Source organism: Podarcis melisellensis (genome assembly GCF_964234715.1).
Source record: "Podarcis melisellensis genome assembly, chromosome: 2".
NCBI classification, from domain to species: Eukaryota; Metazoa; Chordata; class Lepidosauria; order Squamata; family Lacertidae; genus Podarcis; species Podarcis melisellensis.
This window is the reverse complement of record NC_138529.1, coordinates 33,318,772-33,337,431: the sequence shown is the minus strand read 5'-3', so window position 1 is coordinate 33,337,431 and position 18,660 is coordinate 33,318,772. Positions and strand designations below refer to the sequence as shown.

General features: G+C 41.4%; 1 protein-coding gene across 1 annotated transcript in view; it reads left to right on the top strand.

The window, feature by feature from the left end:
* The window catches only part of GRB2 (growth factor receptor bound protein 2), a 48,348-nt gene extending 29,688 nt beyond the window's left edge, over positions 1-18,660 (top strand). The window contains exons 3-6 of the mRNA XM_081899902.1: positions 9,902-9,999; positions 13,704-13,826; positions 15,371-15,539; positions 16,449-18,660. Coding sequence (XP_081756028.1) covers positions 9,902-9,999; positions 13,704-13,826; positions 15,371-15,539; positions 16,449-16,634 — 576 coding nt within the window. The 3' untranslated portion in view covers positions 16,635-18,660. The remainder of the gene's footprint in view (positions 1-9,901; positions 10,000-13,703; positions 13,827-15,370; positions 15,540-16,448) is intronic.

The following is an 18,660-nucleotide window of genomic DNA, read 5'->3' as shown; positions in this document are numbered from 1 at the left end:
AATATGAACAAGGGCTTTGTGGGCAAAGAAGGAGTCTTGTGATAGAAATTGCTTGCTCTGGACATAGCTGTTTACTATAAATCTCTTTAAGTTGTATCCTTGTTTTTGTCATACTTTTGGAACAATTTATTCAGCTACCCATCATCCTTCCTTCCATTTCTTGAGGGAATTAAAAAAATCTTACTGTGTCCATCTTATTGTCCATTATAGATGTAAAGCGCCTCTGCATGTTATGATGAGCCACAAATCTCAAAACAGAATGCAGCCTGTCCTTGGCTGAAAATGGGCTAGTGCTGCTGTTGACCTACATTTCACATGCATTTTAATAGAGAAAGCTGTCGCTGGCTGCTTTGAAAGCCTCCTTTGCTGCAGTGTTGTGGATAGCCATCAGTCCCATTTGTTTAAGCCCTTGAGCAATAAATGAACTTCTCCGATTTGTTTACATCCCCAGTTAATTGTTGGCTCGGTGTTGTCCATGTGGTGGAAGAGGTAGCTGGAGAAGGTCAGAGAAAAAGTGAAGAAGCTGAGATGCTTCTTTAACAGACTAAAGCATTGGTGGGCTTTAGCAACAATTATTTTAAAATACAGTAATGAACTTCGATTAGAAGTGGATATGCAAATTCTACACTTTGGTAAAGTGGATATATGTAATCTTCTCTTACTTGTGGTCTGATTTGCTTCTATATGCATGGTCCTTTATTTAATATGATTTTCTAGCATCTAATATTAGGATTCATATTTAGATTGCGTGAACTACAGTTCTGAGTTTTCTACTGGGTTGCAAAATGATGGCAATATAGTTTTAATGTAGTTTAAGACAACTTTTCTTAGGAGTAACATTGAAGAAAATAGAAACAATATTACGCCACTTACTTCCCTGTGGGGCAACAAAATCAACACACACAAAAACAGAACAAAATAATAATAATAATAATAATAATAATAATAATAATAATAATAATAATAATAAATTTTATTTATATCCCGCCCTCCCCAGCCGAAGCCGGGCTCAGGGCGGCTAACAACACCAAAATAGTGTGACATTATAAAAGCATTATAAAAATTAATTAAAATCAAGATTGATGGCAGCCATAAAGTTTTGTAAAGGTTGCCAAAGGAGGGAGTCAGGCTGCGCCCTAACCAAAGGCCTGGCGGAACAGCTCTGTCTTGCAGGCCCTACGGAAAGATGTCAAGTCCTGCAGGGCCCTTGTCTCTTGTGACAGAGCATTCCACCAGGTTGGAGCCGCAGCCGAAAAGGCCCTGGCTCTAGTTGAGGCCAGCCTAACCTCTCTGTGGCCTGGGACCTTCAAGGTGTTTTTGTTTGAAGACCGTAGGTTCCTCTGTGGGGCATACCAGGAGAGGCGGTCCCGTAGGTGTTTTCTCCAACCAAGTCCTACTCAGAGTAGGCCCATTTAAATAGATAGGCCCAAGTTACTCACTGATATTTGTGTGACAAGTCAATTAGTAAACAATGAAAATTAATGTTAATCAGCACACAGATAGCATTGCTCTTTTAAACAAAGAAAAAGCTTAGTTTACATTTTTCTTCTTAGTGCTGGAGTATAGGCAGGTAGTTAATTTTGTGTGCCACAGACTTTTATACCTGCAACATAAGTGAGATCCTACTTTATATGGCTATATGTAGAAATCTCATTGCAGCTGCTCTTCATGTAATAACATGGGAAGAGACAAAACTTACACATGGTGAGTATCTTGGCCTTCTGTACTGATCCAGTTGTGCAGGTGGATTTGCAATAAAATTTAGGTCTTCGTCTGTCCCTTTGGAAAAGTAACAGATTAATCACGTTCATGAATTCTTCCTTGTTGGCTTTGCTGTTTGTTAAATAAACTATGCCAGACATAGTTCAGCCATCTTTTCACTACATATAAGAACCCCATGCCCCCTTCCCCCCCCCAAAAAAATTCTCTGTCCTCTTGTTTAGCTACAGTATAGCAAACCTCTGAAAAAAAGGATTTACATAAAGCAGTGTTTAGACTCTTTTCCTTGAGCTGCAATTCCATGGCATACTTGATCTTTGTTGATGACCATATGGCATGATTTTGTGCTTGGATGCAAGCTTAGGGTTGGGTGTATCAGCCAGTCACTTGTAATGAATACCATTTCTGCTTGATTTCCGGAAGGAAAGTCTGCATTGAAATATATGATATGATATTCGGCCAAGAAGAAATGTAAATTTCTGTTGTATAAACATTGTAAGATTTATCAGTGTCAGTGGGTCCTCCTAGTTTAATGTCAGACAATGCACGCTGTTGCAGATTGCCTTTTTGACCAAGGAGCTGGCAAAACATGTTTACTTGCTTTTGCGGGTCGGGTGGGGGGCAGTAAACCTTGAAAAGCTGATTATTCTCGGAAATTGGCCTGTTATCCCTGTCAAGCTTCTCCAGTTGTCTTGGAATGGAGTGATTAGGCAAGACCCCAGCTGTATATGTGTGAGGTAGATTATGGTAATCGTATTATTCTCATCTCATTCCGTTAAGTGTTCTAGGTTTAGAGAGAACTCCCTGCTTTAACCCCTTCTTCAATAGCTGTGAAAATAGTGATAGCTGGAAATAACAAAATTAGGGTACGCTTGCTTTTTCAAAATACAGACTGGTAAGCCAGCCTCCCTTTTTTGGTAAGCTCATTTTTACGTCCTTTGTAAGTTGTGTTAGCTAGAAGAAATCTAACAGTTAATATGGACAAACCTCATATTGAGCGATGTTGGGTATCTGTTGGAATATTCTGTTAATGCAGTTCCAATGGAGCATTTTATATCGCTTTCTAAACCATAAGACTATGTAAGCCAAAATTTTTGAGCTCAAGTATGTGTCCTGATTTTTGAAGAGTAGGGAGGAAGCTTGAGCATACTCTTTTTATTACTGGTTTCGGCCCAGCATACCTGAAGGAGCGTCTCCACCTCCCCTCAACTGCCCTTGGGTCCAGTATTGGACCACTTCAACCGTATATCCCCAGCCGATGTGGACAGACTCCTCCGAGCTGGAAAGCCCACCACCTGTCCTCTCGACCCGTGCCCGTCTTGGCTGATTAGAGCATGTCCAGACGAGGTGCAGGCCCTCCTGGGGGATATCATCAATTTGTCCCTTGGCACGGGGACATTCCCAGGGGAACTGAAGGAGGCAGTGGTGCGCCCGCTCTTAAAGAAAACATCATTAGATCCTTTAGATCTATCCAATTACCGCCCGGTTTCGAATCTTCCATTTCTGGGTAAGGTGATTGAGAGAGCGGTTGCTGAACAGCTTGGTGGGTTTCTGGATGAAACATCGGCTCTGGATCCATTCCAGTCCGGCTTCCGCACTGGTCATGGGACCGAGACGGCTCTGGTTGCCCTAACAGATGATCTTCGTAGACAGCTGGATCAAGGTGGGTCGGGGCTACTGATTCTTCTAGATCTGTCAGCAGCTTTCGACATGGTCGATCACAAACTTCTGGACCACTGCCTTGCCGACGTGGGGATCCAGGGCACAGTCCTTCAATGGCTGCACTTGTTTCTCTCTGGTCAGGGACAGAGGGTGGCGCTTGGGGGGGAATTGTCATCGCGCCACTCCTTGGTGTGTGGAGTACCTCAGGGTGCGATACTCTCCCCGATGCTTTTAAACATCTTTATGCGCCCCCTCGCCCAGCTTGTCCGGAGTTTTGGGCTGGGTTGCCATCAGTATGGAGATGACACCCAACTCTATCTGTTGATGGATGGCCATCCTGATTCGGCCCCAGACACACCGACCAGATGTTTGGAAGCTGTGGCTGGATGGTTATGTGGGAGCCGGTTGAAGCTAAATCCTTCGAAGACAGAGGTCCTGTGGCTGGGACGGGATGATATGGGATTGGGGGGGCAACTCCCATCTCTTGCGGGGCGCAATTAGTGCCAGCACCGTCCGTTAAGAGTTTGGGTGTAATCTTCGACACCTCCCTTTCCAGGGAGGTGCAGATTGCAGCTACAACAAAGGCGGCATTTTTCCAGCTCCGCCAAGCTAAGCAGTTGGCTCCTTACCTCTCTCGCCCTGACCTAGCCACTGTGATCCACGCGACGGTCACCTCCAGACTGGATTATTGTAACTCGCTGGATTATTGTAACTCTCCATTGCAGTGTTGCAGTAGGGAGGAAGATACTTCCTTCTTCCTTTCCTTGCAAATGTGTTATTTCCTTTTTTTGTGCACTAGCACATCAGCACACAACAGGAAAAAGAGCTTTTTGCAAGGTCAGGAAGAGATGCCTTTCAGAAGGTATCAGTCGGTTTGGTGGTCCATTTCAAATGGCTTGGTGAGCTTGCTCTTGCTTGTGGATTTGCCACCCTTGTCTTAAAAAAAAAAAATCAAAGGAGAAAACAGTAGCATCAGTAGTTTTTTCTGCATGCATGTCTTTGAAGCGTTACATGTATGTTATTTTCATGACCAAAGAGTTGTTTACTTCATACAGTTTTGTTTCACAGTTAAAACTAGGTCAGCAATATAGTCCCATGCCTCTTGAGCAATGGCTCTTTAGAGCCATGTTTGAGGGTTTACAGAAGCTGCATTTAGTGGCAAAGCATGAATTGTCTTTGGTAGTTGCTTGGTGACATTAAGGGGGAAATGGCTGGAAAGAGGCATGGATATAGAAAGAATACATAAATTAGTCGATGGATAAACAAGCTCTTCACGTGGTTGTGCAAAGAAGATTATCATCAATGTCATCTGAAAGACTATTCAGATCAAAGTCACTTATATTGGCATGACCAATTTCAAAAGATGTGCCAAAGCATATGGAAAAGACAAATGCCTAAGAGCAGGGGTGGGGAACCTCTGGCCTGTGGGCCTAATTAGTCCTGGCCCAGGTCCCAGAATATGTGACACTGGGTGTGGGGCAGAACACAGCTCCAAAAGGGCCAAACAAGCACCTTTTGAAGCTTCGTTCTCAACTGATTAGCATTGACAGCACACCTTCTTCATAGAGTTTCACTGTATCAGCTGATCAGCAGTTGCAGCTCGCCCCTTTGAAGGTGCCACATGATGTCAGTTAATGTAGCTCTTTACTCTTTTCTACATGTGTCCACTAAATACTGCTTCTATAAATCCTCAACCATGGTGCTCCCCACCCCAATCAAAGTTGACCCATACTGGTGGGGAAGGCAGGTATCGGCCAGGTCCATTTTCCAACCCCACCTAAGAGTTCTGAAGGTGCCGAGAAGGTAGGTAGAGCTACATTAGTCCCATTATCACATTCTTAGATATTTGATCAGTGTCAGTTCCTGATTTGGTTACAGGAAGCTGAGTGTGGTGATGGTATCTTGGTTTTAAGTGCACGGTGTTTTTGCTGAGAATTCTCAACCTCATTAATGTTGAGCAGAAGTGGCAATCCCCCTAATGCAATACTATGATAGTAATTCTAGTAGGAAGGGAAGGGGAAGAAGGCATTCAGACTACCAAACCTGGGAATGCTAGGAATGAATTTTAAGAATTTGTGTACTGAGTTTAAAACAAAGGTTTAGGAACTTTAAAGATAATAGAAACTGATGAGCTTCTTAATACCTGTATTTATCCGTGTGTTCTAGTTGGGGCCGTCTGTAATTCATGGCTAGCACTTATATTGCGTTGTTGTTGTGTTGTTTAGTCGTGTCCGACTCTCCGTGACCCCATGGACCAGAGCACGCCAGGCACTCCTGTCTTCCACTGCCTCCCGCAGTTTGGTCAAACTTATGCTGGTAGCTTCGAGAACACTGTCCAACCATCTCATCCTCGGTCGTCCCCTTCTCCTTGTGCCCTCAATCTTTCCCAACATCAGGGTCTTTTCCAGGGAGTTTTCTCTTCTCATGAGGTGGCCAAAGTATTGGAGCCTCAGCTTCAGGATCTGTCCTTCCAGTGAGCACTCAGGGCTGATTTCCTTAAGAATGGATTGGTTTGATCTTCTTGCAGTCCATGGGACTCTCAAGAGTCTCCTCCAGCACCATAATTCAAAGGCATCAATTCTTCAGCGATCAGCCTTCTTTATGGTCCAGCTCTCACTATATTGCGTTGAAAGCATAATAGAAGCATGTTCAAATGACTGCAGGGCCGGGGCCCACATCACCTTGGTTTATGAAGGGACTGTGCCATTCTACATTATAATGAATTTATGCGGTCTGTAACTTAGCTGCCTGGGGGGAAAGCACCAGCTTTGCACATCCCAGCTGCAGACTTCCTTAAATTTCTAGCAACCAAACAATTGACAATTGCAGCGGCCTGGCATGTTTGTTTATTTTCCCACTAGGAACTTAGGTAGAGCAGCAGGAAGAGATTGAGGTGAACAAGAAGAGGTGCCAGGCCAGTCACCCAGGTGAAAAGGAGAGGGGCTAACACTTCTGCTTTAAACCTCTCACTCTGACACTTGGAATGCTTTAGCAGATTCCAATGTAAGCACAAGTTAGGTTTCGATTAAATTTAGACCACCTCTGGCCTAATTTCGTGTCGTGAGAAAGTTCTTGAGATTTTTACAAAATAGACTGGAAGCTTATGCACACATTTGAGGTTGATGTAAACAAAAGGGAGGCTGTTGGGTTTTTAATACAGTGGTACCTCGGGTTACAGACACTTCAGGTTACAGACGCTTCAGGTTACAGACTCTGCTAACCCAGAAATAGTATCTCGGGTTAAGAACTTTGCTTCAGGATGAGAACAGAAATTGCGCAGCAGTGGCAGCAGGAGGCCCCATTAGCTAAAGTGGTGCTTCAGGTTAAGAACAGTTTCAGGTTAAGAACGGACCTCCAGAACGAATTAAATTCTTAACCCGAGGTTCCACTGTATAAGTACAGGGTGCTCAGAGGTGGGAGGAAACAGGAATATACCAGGATATAACAAGTGTAATTTGAAGAGTAAGGAAAAACTACCCATGGTAAATAACTCAAAAATATAGTACTGTATGTACTTACTAAGCTGTAACGTAGTTGCAAGTTTGGGCCCTGAGCAGACATTCAGAATTGGAAATAGGGAGCTGCTGTATATACTGTATATTACTAGGGTGTACCTAAGTATGGACTGATATGTATGTTCCCTGAATAAATGCTGTATTCCTCAGTTTCACTGTTAAATGTAGATTGAGCTGCAAATAAGGAAGGATGTTCAGTCTTCTGTTTCCTTGATAACATCCTGAGTGCTGTAGCTAGTTAGAAGAGGCTGGTGCTCTCAGACTGCTCACTGCACTCGCAGTAAACGCAGCTCTTTGTCTCTTAGAATGTTCTGCTTCCTCTTTTTAAGAATTTTTTTTCTCTTTTGGGGTGGAAGCTCATGGCAGTTAGCATGCATCTATGATGAGGGCTGTGCTGCTTAAAAGAACGACTGGCTGCACTAAAAGATTAATAAAGTGGCACATGTGAGTGAAAGGAGCAGACAGAAATGAAACAGTGAATGGCTTTTTGGTTTGGTTTGTAATATCCAGGACAATGCATGACTCTAAAGAGAAGCAGTCAGAAGCTAAATGACTGGTTCTGATTTTCCCCAAGGGGTAATAGCTAAATATTTAATTGTAAATTTCTTTTTTGTTACTATCCCCTAATACATTCTCAAGTTCTGTAGTGTAAGCAAGGATATTCTGTGCATTTCAGCTTTTTGTCTAGCTTAGTCCCAAGAAACCATTTACTCTGATCGTTAATGAAGTAGAGAAACTACTGACAGAATATAGTGTACACCATTTAACGTTATTGTGATGTTTCAGAGGCAGCTTTGAGATTCCCTAAATATTTTCAGCGTTGGTAATATTTCCGCGTAGGTTGTCTTCCATGTAGGAAAAGTGTTATATGTTCACACCCATCTGTCTCACGAGACAATAGAGGAGTGCTTCTTTGGAGGTGAAGTCAAACTATTTGTTGAAAGGTTATAGTGCTTGCTATGGCTGTAGAGACCAATAGGGGAGCAACATGTTTTGTTGCAGCTGGAGCAGATGAAGGCATCCAGTTGTGCTGCTGCAGATGCACCATGGCATTTCTTCTCTCTGTGCTCCTCCCAGCAGTCAGTCCTCCTCTGGTTGTTGCTATGGATGCACAACCTGTCTGTCTCCAGGTGCTGTGGAGGTCTGCAAGGGGTTCCCATACAGCGGGGATCGGGATTGATGTTGCCAGCCTTCATGTTCACACTTGAGCAACACTACATAATCAAAGCTTTTGGGCCTAAAATTAACAGAATTAGTGTGTTTTTGATGCTGTCTGAATGATAACACATTTAATCAGATGATCTCACTGAGGTGAACCTGGGCAACGCAGAAAATATATTATGCTTTGGAGGTTTTGGTGGTCTTTGCAGCAAAAAGGTTGATTGGAAGAACAAGCCACCACTTGGTAATGCGGGAACAGGGGAAGAGTACCCCCAGAACCATTTAGTAGGGTGCACCAGCACAGTGCTTGTTTCCATGAAACCATAGTTCATTTTAAACTGTGATTTAATGTGTTGTGGAAATTGGGCCATTGTCTAGTTTGGCCTGAGAACCTCTTGTGATTTTTCAAGCTATTGCAGAAAAAGCTGTCTTTTCTGTTTCCATGGAGACAGCTGGGGGTGAATTGATAAGAGTTCTCTTATCAAACTAGGAATCTGACAGGCTGCAGTCCAGAACTCCCTTACTATTACTGTAATAGGAGGCTAGATACAGACTTAAGGCCCTTGCATAGCAGTCTTGGTTCGTGTGTAGCTGCTAAAAATATCCTTCCTCTCAAGCACAAATGTTCTAGCATAAAAGAAACAGTTGCTTTACTTCCCATCAATTTGGTTAGATTAATTACTGACTTGGCTTTCAGCTCTGCAGGAATTTTCACTTCACGTCTAGTGTCTACAATGAGAAGTTCTCTTCCTAGATTGATGAAAATGTTTGGCTTCCAAATTTCTGCTGATGCAGTGCATTTTTATATAGGGAAGCTTTATTGCATTTTATATCTCTGTGTGAGAAATGGTATAGAGAATGGCATGTGTGGACACCAGTGTTTGCTATACCATGTGAATGTTAACAGGAGGTCTGAAATCATTAATAAATTACTGCAATCAGCTAAACTTACCAGATTTAAAATGAGCATATTAAGCGGACTTTAGAATTGGGCCCTGTGAAGTTGTATTTAGTGTTTATGTCTTAATTGTTTACTATCTGTGTTCATCGCTACTCTTACTATGTGGCTGTTCAATAAAAAGGTCCTCTTTAAATTTTCATAGAAATATATTGTGTTTCTTACTCCATGGAAGCAAATTAGCTAATAAACAAAGCATCTTAATTGGATGTCACTATCCCTTCAGCTGGAGTACATTGATTTGGGAAGAGCTTGTCAAGGTTGGACTACTCTGGCTTCATGGGGGTGAGATGAGGGCCACAAATGTGTGTGGAGTTCTGCTTCATCTGCGGAAATGCCCATGTTCCTTTTTGGATGATACAGACCCCCAATGAAAAGCAGAAGTGTGAGCGGCTTTAAGACTTGAAAGAGCTCTTAAGACAATCTTAATAGGAGAAGGGGATCAAATACAAATCTGATTGAAGGGTAAATTTTAAAAGAAACCAGTTATAGGCTTTCAGATTTGAAGTACACAGTACAATTCAACAATGGCTGTAATAGGCTATAAAATAGCTTTATGTAGATCATGTGATGGATTTTTAAAGGTAATAGAGCTTAGCATTGGATGTAGCTGACATACCAGTGCCTGGTCCTCCTAGGAGACAAAACACATGCTCTCTATAACACAAGTAATTCCATATTTCATAGCGAGTGTCAGAATATGGCTTGACTTTGAAATGTCTACAGAATGTAGTTTGACTTGGTATAATTTACTTTTCAGCTACTGGAGTAGGGTAAGAGTGCTTTGAAACTATCTGGCTTTTCATAAAGTAGGCTTAAATTAGAGCATCAACATCATGCTATCCTGAAATGTAATTTTGTGTTTCTTTAATCCCCTCTCTCCCAGGTTTTGAACGAAGAATGTGATCAAAATTGGTACAAGGCGGAACTCAATGGCAAAGATGGCTTCATTCCCAAAAATTATATTGAAATGAAACCACATCCGTAAGTAAAGTACCATGACTTCTGTATGTGACATTATGCTTAGAGCCAAATTCTGGCTAAGTTCACTTGCAGTTCTGGTAGTTGTCAATGCAGGAAGTATATCTCTGGAAAACTTTTTCATTCCCATGAGAGCCATCAATCCTCTGACCATATTTTGGATGGCAGGGATGCCATCAATGCAGGGGTTATAGTGCCGGTTGTTGACATTGGCAGCAACAAAGTGGATCATGTGAACTGCATTCCCACTCAGTACACTCACTGTGAGTCTTGCAAAATCAACAGTAAAGCCCTGGTTGTTGGCTTTTGTTGCAGTTTGAACTAGACAGGCTTCACCCAACATAACATTTGATTCTGCTGTAGTAATGGGCAGGCTTTAACTGTTCAAAAGGAAACCTTTGTGAATGGTACACACTTCATTAGTGTAAACTTATTTCCTGCCTGTTTTCCCCGTCACCAAAAAGACTCTTTTTCTTGGTGAACCTGCTAAAAATCTTTGTATATTCTATACTAGATGTGTGGTCCTTACTAGTCAGTATTTCCTGTAAAATATTACCACTGACAGCTTATTAAATGTTTAGTTCTTTCTTTCCATTGATATCAGGCAATCGTTCACTATATTAAGTACTACATGGTCTCAATACTGAGGATATGTAATGAAGACAAGTTCCTGTTCACTAAATTGTGTATACACATTCTGTTGCCAGCAGCACAAGGCCTGTGCCGAGAAACTTACACAGTATTCTTTGTGAAATCTCAGCCCTGAAACCCTTTCACTAAACAATAATTCCAGTTGAAATCTAATTTTGAAACCCACCTTTGCCATTCATTCTCAGGTTTTGCTGCTTATAGTTTTTCAGTTTTGCTCCATCTCAACAAATACTTCTAATTCTTCTAGTCGTCCTTTCCATGCAGACCTTTCCACTCATTTCTACTTTCTCACTTGCTGCCTTCTTGAAGAGAGATAACATAAGCAAAAACCTGTCCTAAAGAGCTTACAATCTAAACAGGGGCAAGGTTAGTAGGAGAGGACTTTGTGCAAATCTAGTCATAGTTACTTAGGCTTAAGTTCAATATAGGGTCATTCTAAGGCTGCCAGCCAATTAAAGAATTTTACTCTTTTACTCATCACTGTTTCAAGCAGTTAATTGGTTGGATTTGAACTTTTTTATGTTTTCCAAAACTTCAGTACAGGTGTCCCTTTGAGACACTGAATGATATTTCACAAATGTAGGAAGCAAACAAGCAAGAATAAATCTTGGCTACAACTTGTGGTTGGTGAGCAAGAGAGCTTAACCATGAGTCCCAGTTTGGACAACATGCTTCACCAAACCTTGGCTTAGCTCAGCATTGGGCATCAATAAAAAGAACTGGAAAAGAGTGAAGCGACTGCAAGCTCCTCTCTAGGAATTCACATGGTCACATAGTTTTGCTAACTAACAAGACTTTAGGGTCATATTCTAAGGCCCTTTTCACTGCTGGTGCTCCAGTTGTAGAATGCCTTTTCTGTAAAGGCTCACTGGGCACCTTTTTGGTATTCCTATTGGCACTAGGTGAAGACCTTATTTGCCCTTGCTTTTCATCTTAAAATATTTGAGTGTTTTATTTTTGGGTTGCTTTTTTTTAAAAAAAAAACTTGTTTTAACGTCATTCATTTTATCTTGGGACTCAGCTACACAGCTGCAAATAAAACATTTTAAATATGTTGTAAATGCATTATACAAATGTGTCACTAGATAGCGACAATTTAAAAAACCATTTTCACTGTGTTTTTATATGTGTGTAGATTCCACCTTGGTGTTAAGCTGTTGCTGGATTTATTCTGTTTTGGAAGTTGTGTTTTCCCCTCTTATGGTTATCTATAACAATTGCCTCTTGATATTTTTAAGGGTTACAGATCCCCAACACCTTACCTCAGGATAGCTCTGGTTATCAGGAGGAATGGCCTTTAGGCATTACAAGTTGGCAAAGAGAGTTGCCCTGTTAAAAGAAGTTGAACACATTACACAATCAGTGCAGGTTACTTTGTTCATTAGTAAACAGCAGTGTTTGGTTTTTAATTGGTTGACTGCTGTAATAAGGAAGCATGCTTCAATTACATTCTATTGATACGTTTCACATGTGAATGTGAAACAAATTGAGCTCTCAATAACATGGCTCCATGGTGACTGGCCGCAAACGTTTTCAGAGGCCAAAATTGTGGTTGCTGAGTTTCTGAGGCAGAAACCCAGGGCAACGTGTACATACATGGAAAGGGAGAAATGAAACCTTCCTAAGACACTGGCCATGACCCGCAGACCTGCAAGTGCACCTCGGCTTTTGTTTTCTTGTAGAAGTTGCTAACAGTTTGGGATGTAGTTTTCTGACCAAACCCGACAATGCAGGCAGTCTAGAATGCATGCAGAGATCTGCACATAATGTAAACTTACAGATCATGCTTCTTTTGTATGAATCACTACTATGCTTACAGAAAAGTTCTGTCTAGTTCTGGAAGAATAAGCCATATAACGCAGCCCCAATATAAAACCAAAGTCGGTTTTGTGGCAATTCCAATACTATATCTGCCATGTGAAATTGGAATCAGAAGATGAACAGATGCAGCTCTCATGACATAATGAATCCACCAACCGTGTGTGTTTCCCATTGCTTCTGGCAAGAGCCAGATTTTTCTAACTACTAAGAAGTATCAGTGACAAATGTTTAAGTTATTGACAGATCTTGCAATGGAAAGCACAGAGAGGCATTAATGCAACATTTGTGAAGTGCTTTCTAGTGTTTGAGGCACTTAATATGCACTATCTAGTAATCCTTACAATTCTGTAAAGTCAGTATTATCCCCCATTTTGCATTTGGGGGGCAGAGGACTGAGGCTGAGAAAGAGGCTTGCCTAAATTCAAGTAATGACTTCATGATGGAGGCAAACCTTTCTGATTTCAAACTTCCTTACTTGTAGCAGAGTCTCCTTTAGCCACTATACCACATTGTCTCTAAGTGTTTGAGATGGGTTTGTGTGATCTACCTTCCAAAATGGTTTTCAATGTGAATAGCCCTTAAGGCACTTGTAAACTTAAACCATGTTCCCCCAAATGCCGTTAATCATGGGGCTTAGATTCAGTATATGCAAAACAAAGCTTTCCTAGGTAGCAACTACAGTGGGCACCCATAAAGCAGAGTTGCAAATTGGTGCAAAATCCTACCTGCCCTAATAGTCACTATTCTGGTTTTGCTAGGAGTAGAGTGTGTGTGGTTTATTTTAATGGGAACGCTTGCTGTCGGGAATCTGAAGTAAAGAAATTAAATCACTACAAATAATTTTAAAGGACGGGAGAAGTTCCTTAAGAATCTATAACTTGTTAATCCTGAATCTCATTGTTTCAGCCAAATCCTCTTGCCTCTGTTCCTATAATTCAGTGGTTAAAAGCCTTGGAAATGGCAAAAACTGCTAAATCAAGAGATGTTGAGGAAATTGACTTTTTTAAAAAATGAAGTGGTATCTATTACTTACTGGAACTTGATGTTATTTATGGAATCCCCAGTTTTATATCACTTCAATCTTTTAAATTACTTTTTAAAAACATTATTTAAGTGCAGCCTCGTGGAACAGTTCAATTGATTATGCCTGTCAGATTACTTCCCAGCTATGAACATATCCAAACTTGCCTTTTTGGAGTTTGAATTATGCTTAATTTTCAACTGTGTTTGCACAGGTGGTTTTTTGGGAAGATCCCCCGAGCAAAAGCTGAGGAGATGTTGGGCAAACAGAGACATGATGGTGCCTTCCTCATAAGAGAGAGTGAGAGTGCTCCCGGGGACTTTTCTCTCTCCGTCAAGTAAGTGTTGCATTATAGTTGGTTGATAAACACGTTCTGCACTTAAACTGCAGGTGAAATAAGCCTATTTGAATTATTCTTACTTCTGCCATAAAATCTAGTCCTTGTTTCCCAGACTACAAAACTTGGAAATGTTGGTGCAGTAACTTGACTATGGTTTTTTAAAAAAGTGGGCTACCACTTGTCTGCAAGTGATATATGGGGACGCTTATTGGTTGTCCTGCTTTCTCGTCTCTCCCTCCACCCCTGCCCATCTTGCTTTTTAGCGCTTTCCTTCCTATCCAAGTATGTAGAAGTTTGGTGTTTTTGTTCTTGACTCTGTGAATAGTCCTCAAGTGTTTCTTTCAGTCTTCTTCTCCTACATTGTAATAGATCAGCTTTGGTACAAATGAAAACCTGTTGGGAATAATCAAACCAAGATATTAATAGAATGTTCATTCTAATAGTTTCTTACACCTTTACTATAAAACCAGCATATGTATTTATTAGCAGTGGTAATCAGTGACACATGCTGACTTCTCATAGCACAGTACTGCCACCTATCGTTCAAGAATCACTGAAATCCATATTTGCCTAGAACCAACAATAGGTCCTGTTAGCTTAGAGAGAGAGAAGATACTCAGTACCTGCCTCGCTGGCATGAATTAACATTGTGCCTCGCTTCATGTCAAAGGAAAATGACTAACTCACCTCATTATCTGACGCCTCAGATATCATTCCCATTGACTATTAGGGTGAAAGCAACAAACGCCTATAACCTGTAGTTATTATTGAGCAGAATTATTTGCGGGCATAGTAGCCACTTCTGAGGGCGATAAAGCCTGCCAAATTTCAGGCATAGCTGCAAGGCTTTCCTATGTGAAATGCCTTTAAAGTGTGAAATTTTTGTTAAGGGTTTGATGTGCTTGCGTTTGGATGAACATAATATACAATGTAGAAATGCCCCCAGATACGTTCCCTGCAAAATTTCAGAAGGATAGATGCAGGGGTTAGGGAGTTACAAATGAAAAACAATATTTAAGGTCTTTTCTTAAAAAAAACAACTGCTCAGTTTGCACCAAGGCTACAGAAAGTGTAAAGTTTCTTATGTTCTTTTGGTATCCTATATCAAAAGGATATAGATTGGAAATAAGTGGAAAGTCCTGGTAAAGCCATTCCCTGCTTGAAGCTAGATCTGTCACTTACAGGCACCCTTCCTCTTCTGCCTCCTCTCCTATTCTCTGCCTGGAGTTTACCATTTATGGAAGGCTTAAGCGAGGTTATTAAGAACCCTCCCAAGATTCCAGAGCCTTGGAGCTAGCCTGCTTCACCTTGGACCACCTCTGATCCAGTCTGTCTTGGGATTCTGAAGCAGTCCAAACATCTCCAAGGAACTAAGTCCTTTCCTTGGACTCATGCCTTGTCTGAGACTAATGCTCGACTGTTAGCCTGTGTACGTGCAAATGTTTGCTTTAGCAACAGCAGACAATAGTACCTGTCATGCACTGGCATACACATTAGAAGAATAAATAAAATTCTGGCCATGTTCTTCTCTTTCTATTTAGATTTGGAAATGATGTGCAGCACTTCAAGGTGCTTCGAGATGGGGCTGGCAAGTATTTCCTCTGGGTGGTAAAGTTCAATTCTCTGAATGAGTTGGTAGACTATCACAGATCGACCTCTGTCTCCAGGAATCAGCAGATATTTCTTCGAGACATTGAGCAGGTGCCTCAGGTAAAGAAGCATGAGTGGAATTCTGCCTCATTTCCATCTTCAAATGTTCTATATTATTCAATAATAACCTTACGCAAATCTGTGTTTTAGGGGATTTTACAGTTTGGAGTATAAGCACAATTCTAATACCTGCTATATATTTTGGAGCATTCTTTGTCCACTGTGTCTTTAGCCACCTCGTAAGATATTGTAAGCAAATTTTGCACAATGGTTCCTGAGATCAAGGAGCAAGTTTTCACCTCCTTTGGGATACAAATGGGCACCATTCTGAATCAAGAGGGCGGACTCCACTTTTCAAAACTGCGCTGATACTTTGGTTTATTAGAATTCCTGAGCAAGGCCGGGTATGAGGCTGCCGGTTTATAATATTTGTTACTACAGTGCCTTTCTTTCGTGGCTAAGGATACCACACGGGGGTTGCATTTCACATTGGCTACTCCTGCAGGAGTCTCATCTCAAGCTTGTCAGTACATGGGTAACACTACTAGCTAGACCCTCTGCCAATGAAGGTTCATGGTTAGTCCATTAAGCTTAACTAGTGAAAGGCCCTGCATGCCACAGACTTTTCTTGGTCCTCCAGTGACAATGCAGATTTGGCAACACCTGCCAGACTTTTTACCTGATTCTTTAGTGAGTAATGTACCCTTTCAATGCAGGTTCATTGGTAGGCAAAAAACAGGACTCAAGAAAAACAAAACAGTTTTTGCATTAACGTAAGTGTATATTAATTTTATATGGTGTACTCTATTTTTAAAAATCAGTAGAAGCCAAATTGGTAGCTTTACCCTAGGGGTGAGCAACTGCATCTAGGCAGGACTGGATCCAGAACTGGCTCACCTTTAGCAGAAAATGAAAATTGGAAATGTGTAGAGCAATTAATAACTCACCCTTCTTTTCTTTGGTCTGCAGCAACCCACATATGTTCAGGCTCTCTTTGATTTTGACCCTCAAGAGGAAGGTGAGCTGGGCTTTCGCCGTGGAGACTTTATCCGGGTCCTTGACAATTCTGATCCCAACTGGTGGAAGGGAGCCTGCCACGACCAAACAGGCATGTTTCCACGCAACTACGTGACCCCAGTGAACCGGAACATCTAGAGCAAATTATTAAAGATTATTTAAGGAAACAGGAGAAACAGTACACATTCAGAATCTAAGTGCAGCCAGTGATCTCCAGTCATCAGGCCATAAATCTGAGTCACCTCTCTGCCGGAGAGGGAACACTTTATTCCCCCCACTCAGTATGGAACTTTGTGGGGAGGGGACAGGAGAAGGGTCCAACTTGCGCGCCAAAACTTACCTTTTAAATTAAATAGATATTAACAGATTTCTTCGGTTACTTCCGGGTGGCCCCTTTCGTTCGCTTGTCCTTTCTCCCCCAACGCTGACACACCAGTTCATCAGTGCATGAAGTTTTAATGCTATATGAAGTCCATGCCATGCCACTCAAGGAAGATAAGAGGGAGAAGCTCTGCTGGTGTTTGCTACTTATGCAAACGGCCTTCATGAAGGGACCGAGAAAGGAACCAAATCCACTACCCAGTTTAAAAGCAAAACACACACATGCCATATGCCAACTTTACTTTTGCCTTCAGTATTTTGCCTGGGTAAGATAGGGTCTTAATTCCGCCTACATACCCTCCCATCTGAAAACCCAGCTGCTTCAGAGCAAAGGGAAGAAGGTGGGGCTTTTACCACCACAGGTTGCAGGCTGTCGTGACAAATTCTCTGCTACAGCTAGATCATGCTCTCATTAACCATGACAGCTTTTCAAATTTGTTTAAGTGTGTGGTTGAGCACATTCTTCTATTTTTCCATTAGTGCCTTTCCCTCATTTCCTTATTCTTTTTTAAGTTAAAAGGACAGTCCAGAGCTTTCAGATTCCCCCCCTGCTTTTATGTAAATATTCAAGGAGTTGAATGGGAGGGATGTAGCTTTATTATTAAATATGAAGCCTTCCATAAACCAGATGGAGCTTTAAAATGTGTATAAGCACCTGATATTCTTTATTACCAGGTGGGAAAAGACATAAAAGTGTTCTACAAGAGGCAGGGCTAGGACCTGCAGCCAGGGGCCCTTGAGAGAAAAGAGAGATTGCACCATTATGAAGAATGTGGCATGTTGTATGACGCTGCCATGTGGTTGAGACTGAATATTCTGGGATGTCCTGTGAAACTGTCATTTCCCCCAAAAAAATATTACAGGGAGGCATCAAGAAATTGTGCTTAATTACACATTGGGTGCTTTCCAAGTATATAATTAAAGATGATGCTTAGTGATAAGCAGTTCAGTTCCCCTTTATAAACACACATACTATATATATATATATGAGAGAGACTGGGTCTCGATTAGAGTCGTTGACTTGTTCTCAAAAAGGGGAATCTGGTATCTTCATGCTTCAGATTTTCCCTCTCTCCACATGCCAGTGTTACATAGTTGGAGGAGTTGTGTTTCTTCCAACTTACAGCAGGCTGTTGGGGGTTGTATTTCAATCTTGCGTCCCCAGATAAGATTCACTAAAGCCATTCATAGTTTTATGAATGGACTTGGAGAGGGAAGAGCAACCTGCAGAGCTCTTTGTGCCAATACACACCTTATTTCCTTTTGCTGAGCCACATGGCTGAAACTTTCATCCCAACAACAGATCCCAAAGCTACCACAGATATCTTCTTTTCCGCCCAAATGGGGAAAATTCCTGTGTTGGCAGGTGCCTTTTTATACTAAGTGTTACAAGTGTGTTATTCCTGAGATGGACTCTGCCTTACACTTCCATTTCTCCCAGCAGATGAAAGAAAAAGCTACCCTGTAGCGTATTGATTTCTCACCCATTCCTTGCTAGCTGACTTTTTCTTTCCCTCTCCCCCATACTTTCTTCTTTCTAAAATGATTGGAAAAGGAATCTATGGCATTCTACACTTGGACCATTTGATTGTTTTCTTATTTTGGAATCGGTGTATATCATGCAGCCTTGCAGACATAATGTCTTGTGTGTATATATATATTAAAAAAAAATCAGTGTTTAAATAAAAAAGGCCTATGTACTTAATCCTTTAACTCAGCAGCAGCATTTGGTAGTTAGTAATTAACTGTGAATAATAAATATACAACAAATTCTTCACTTGAA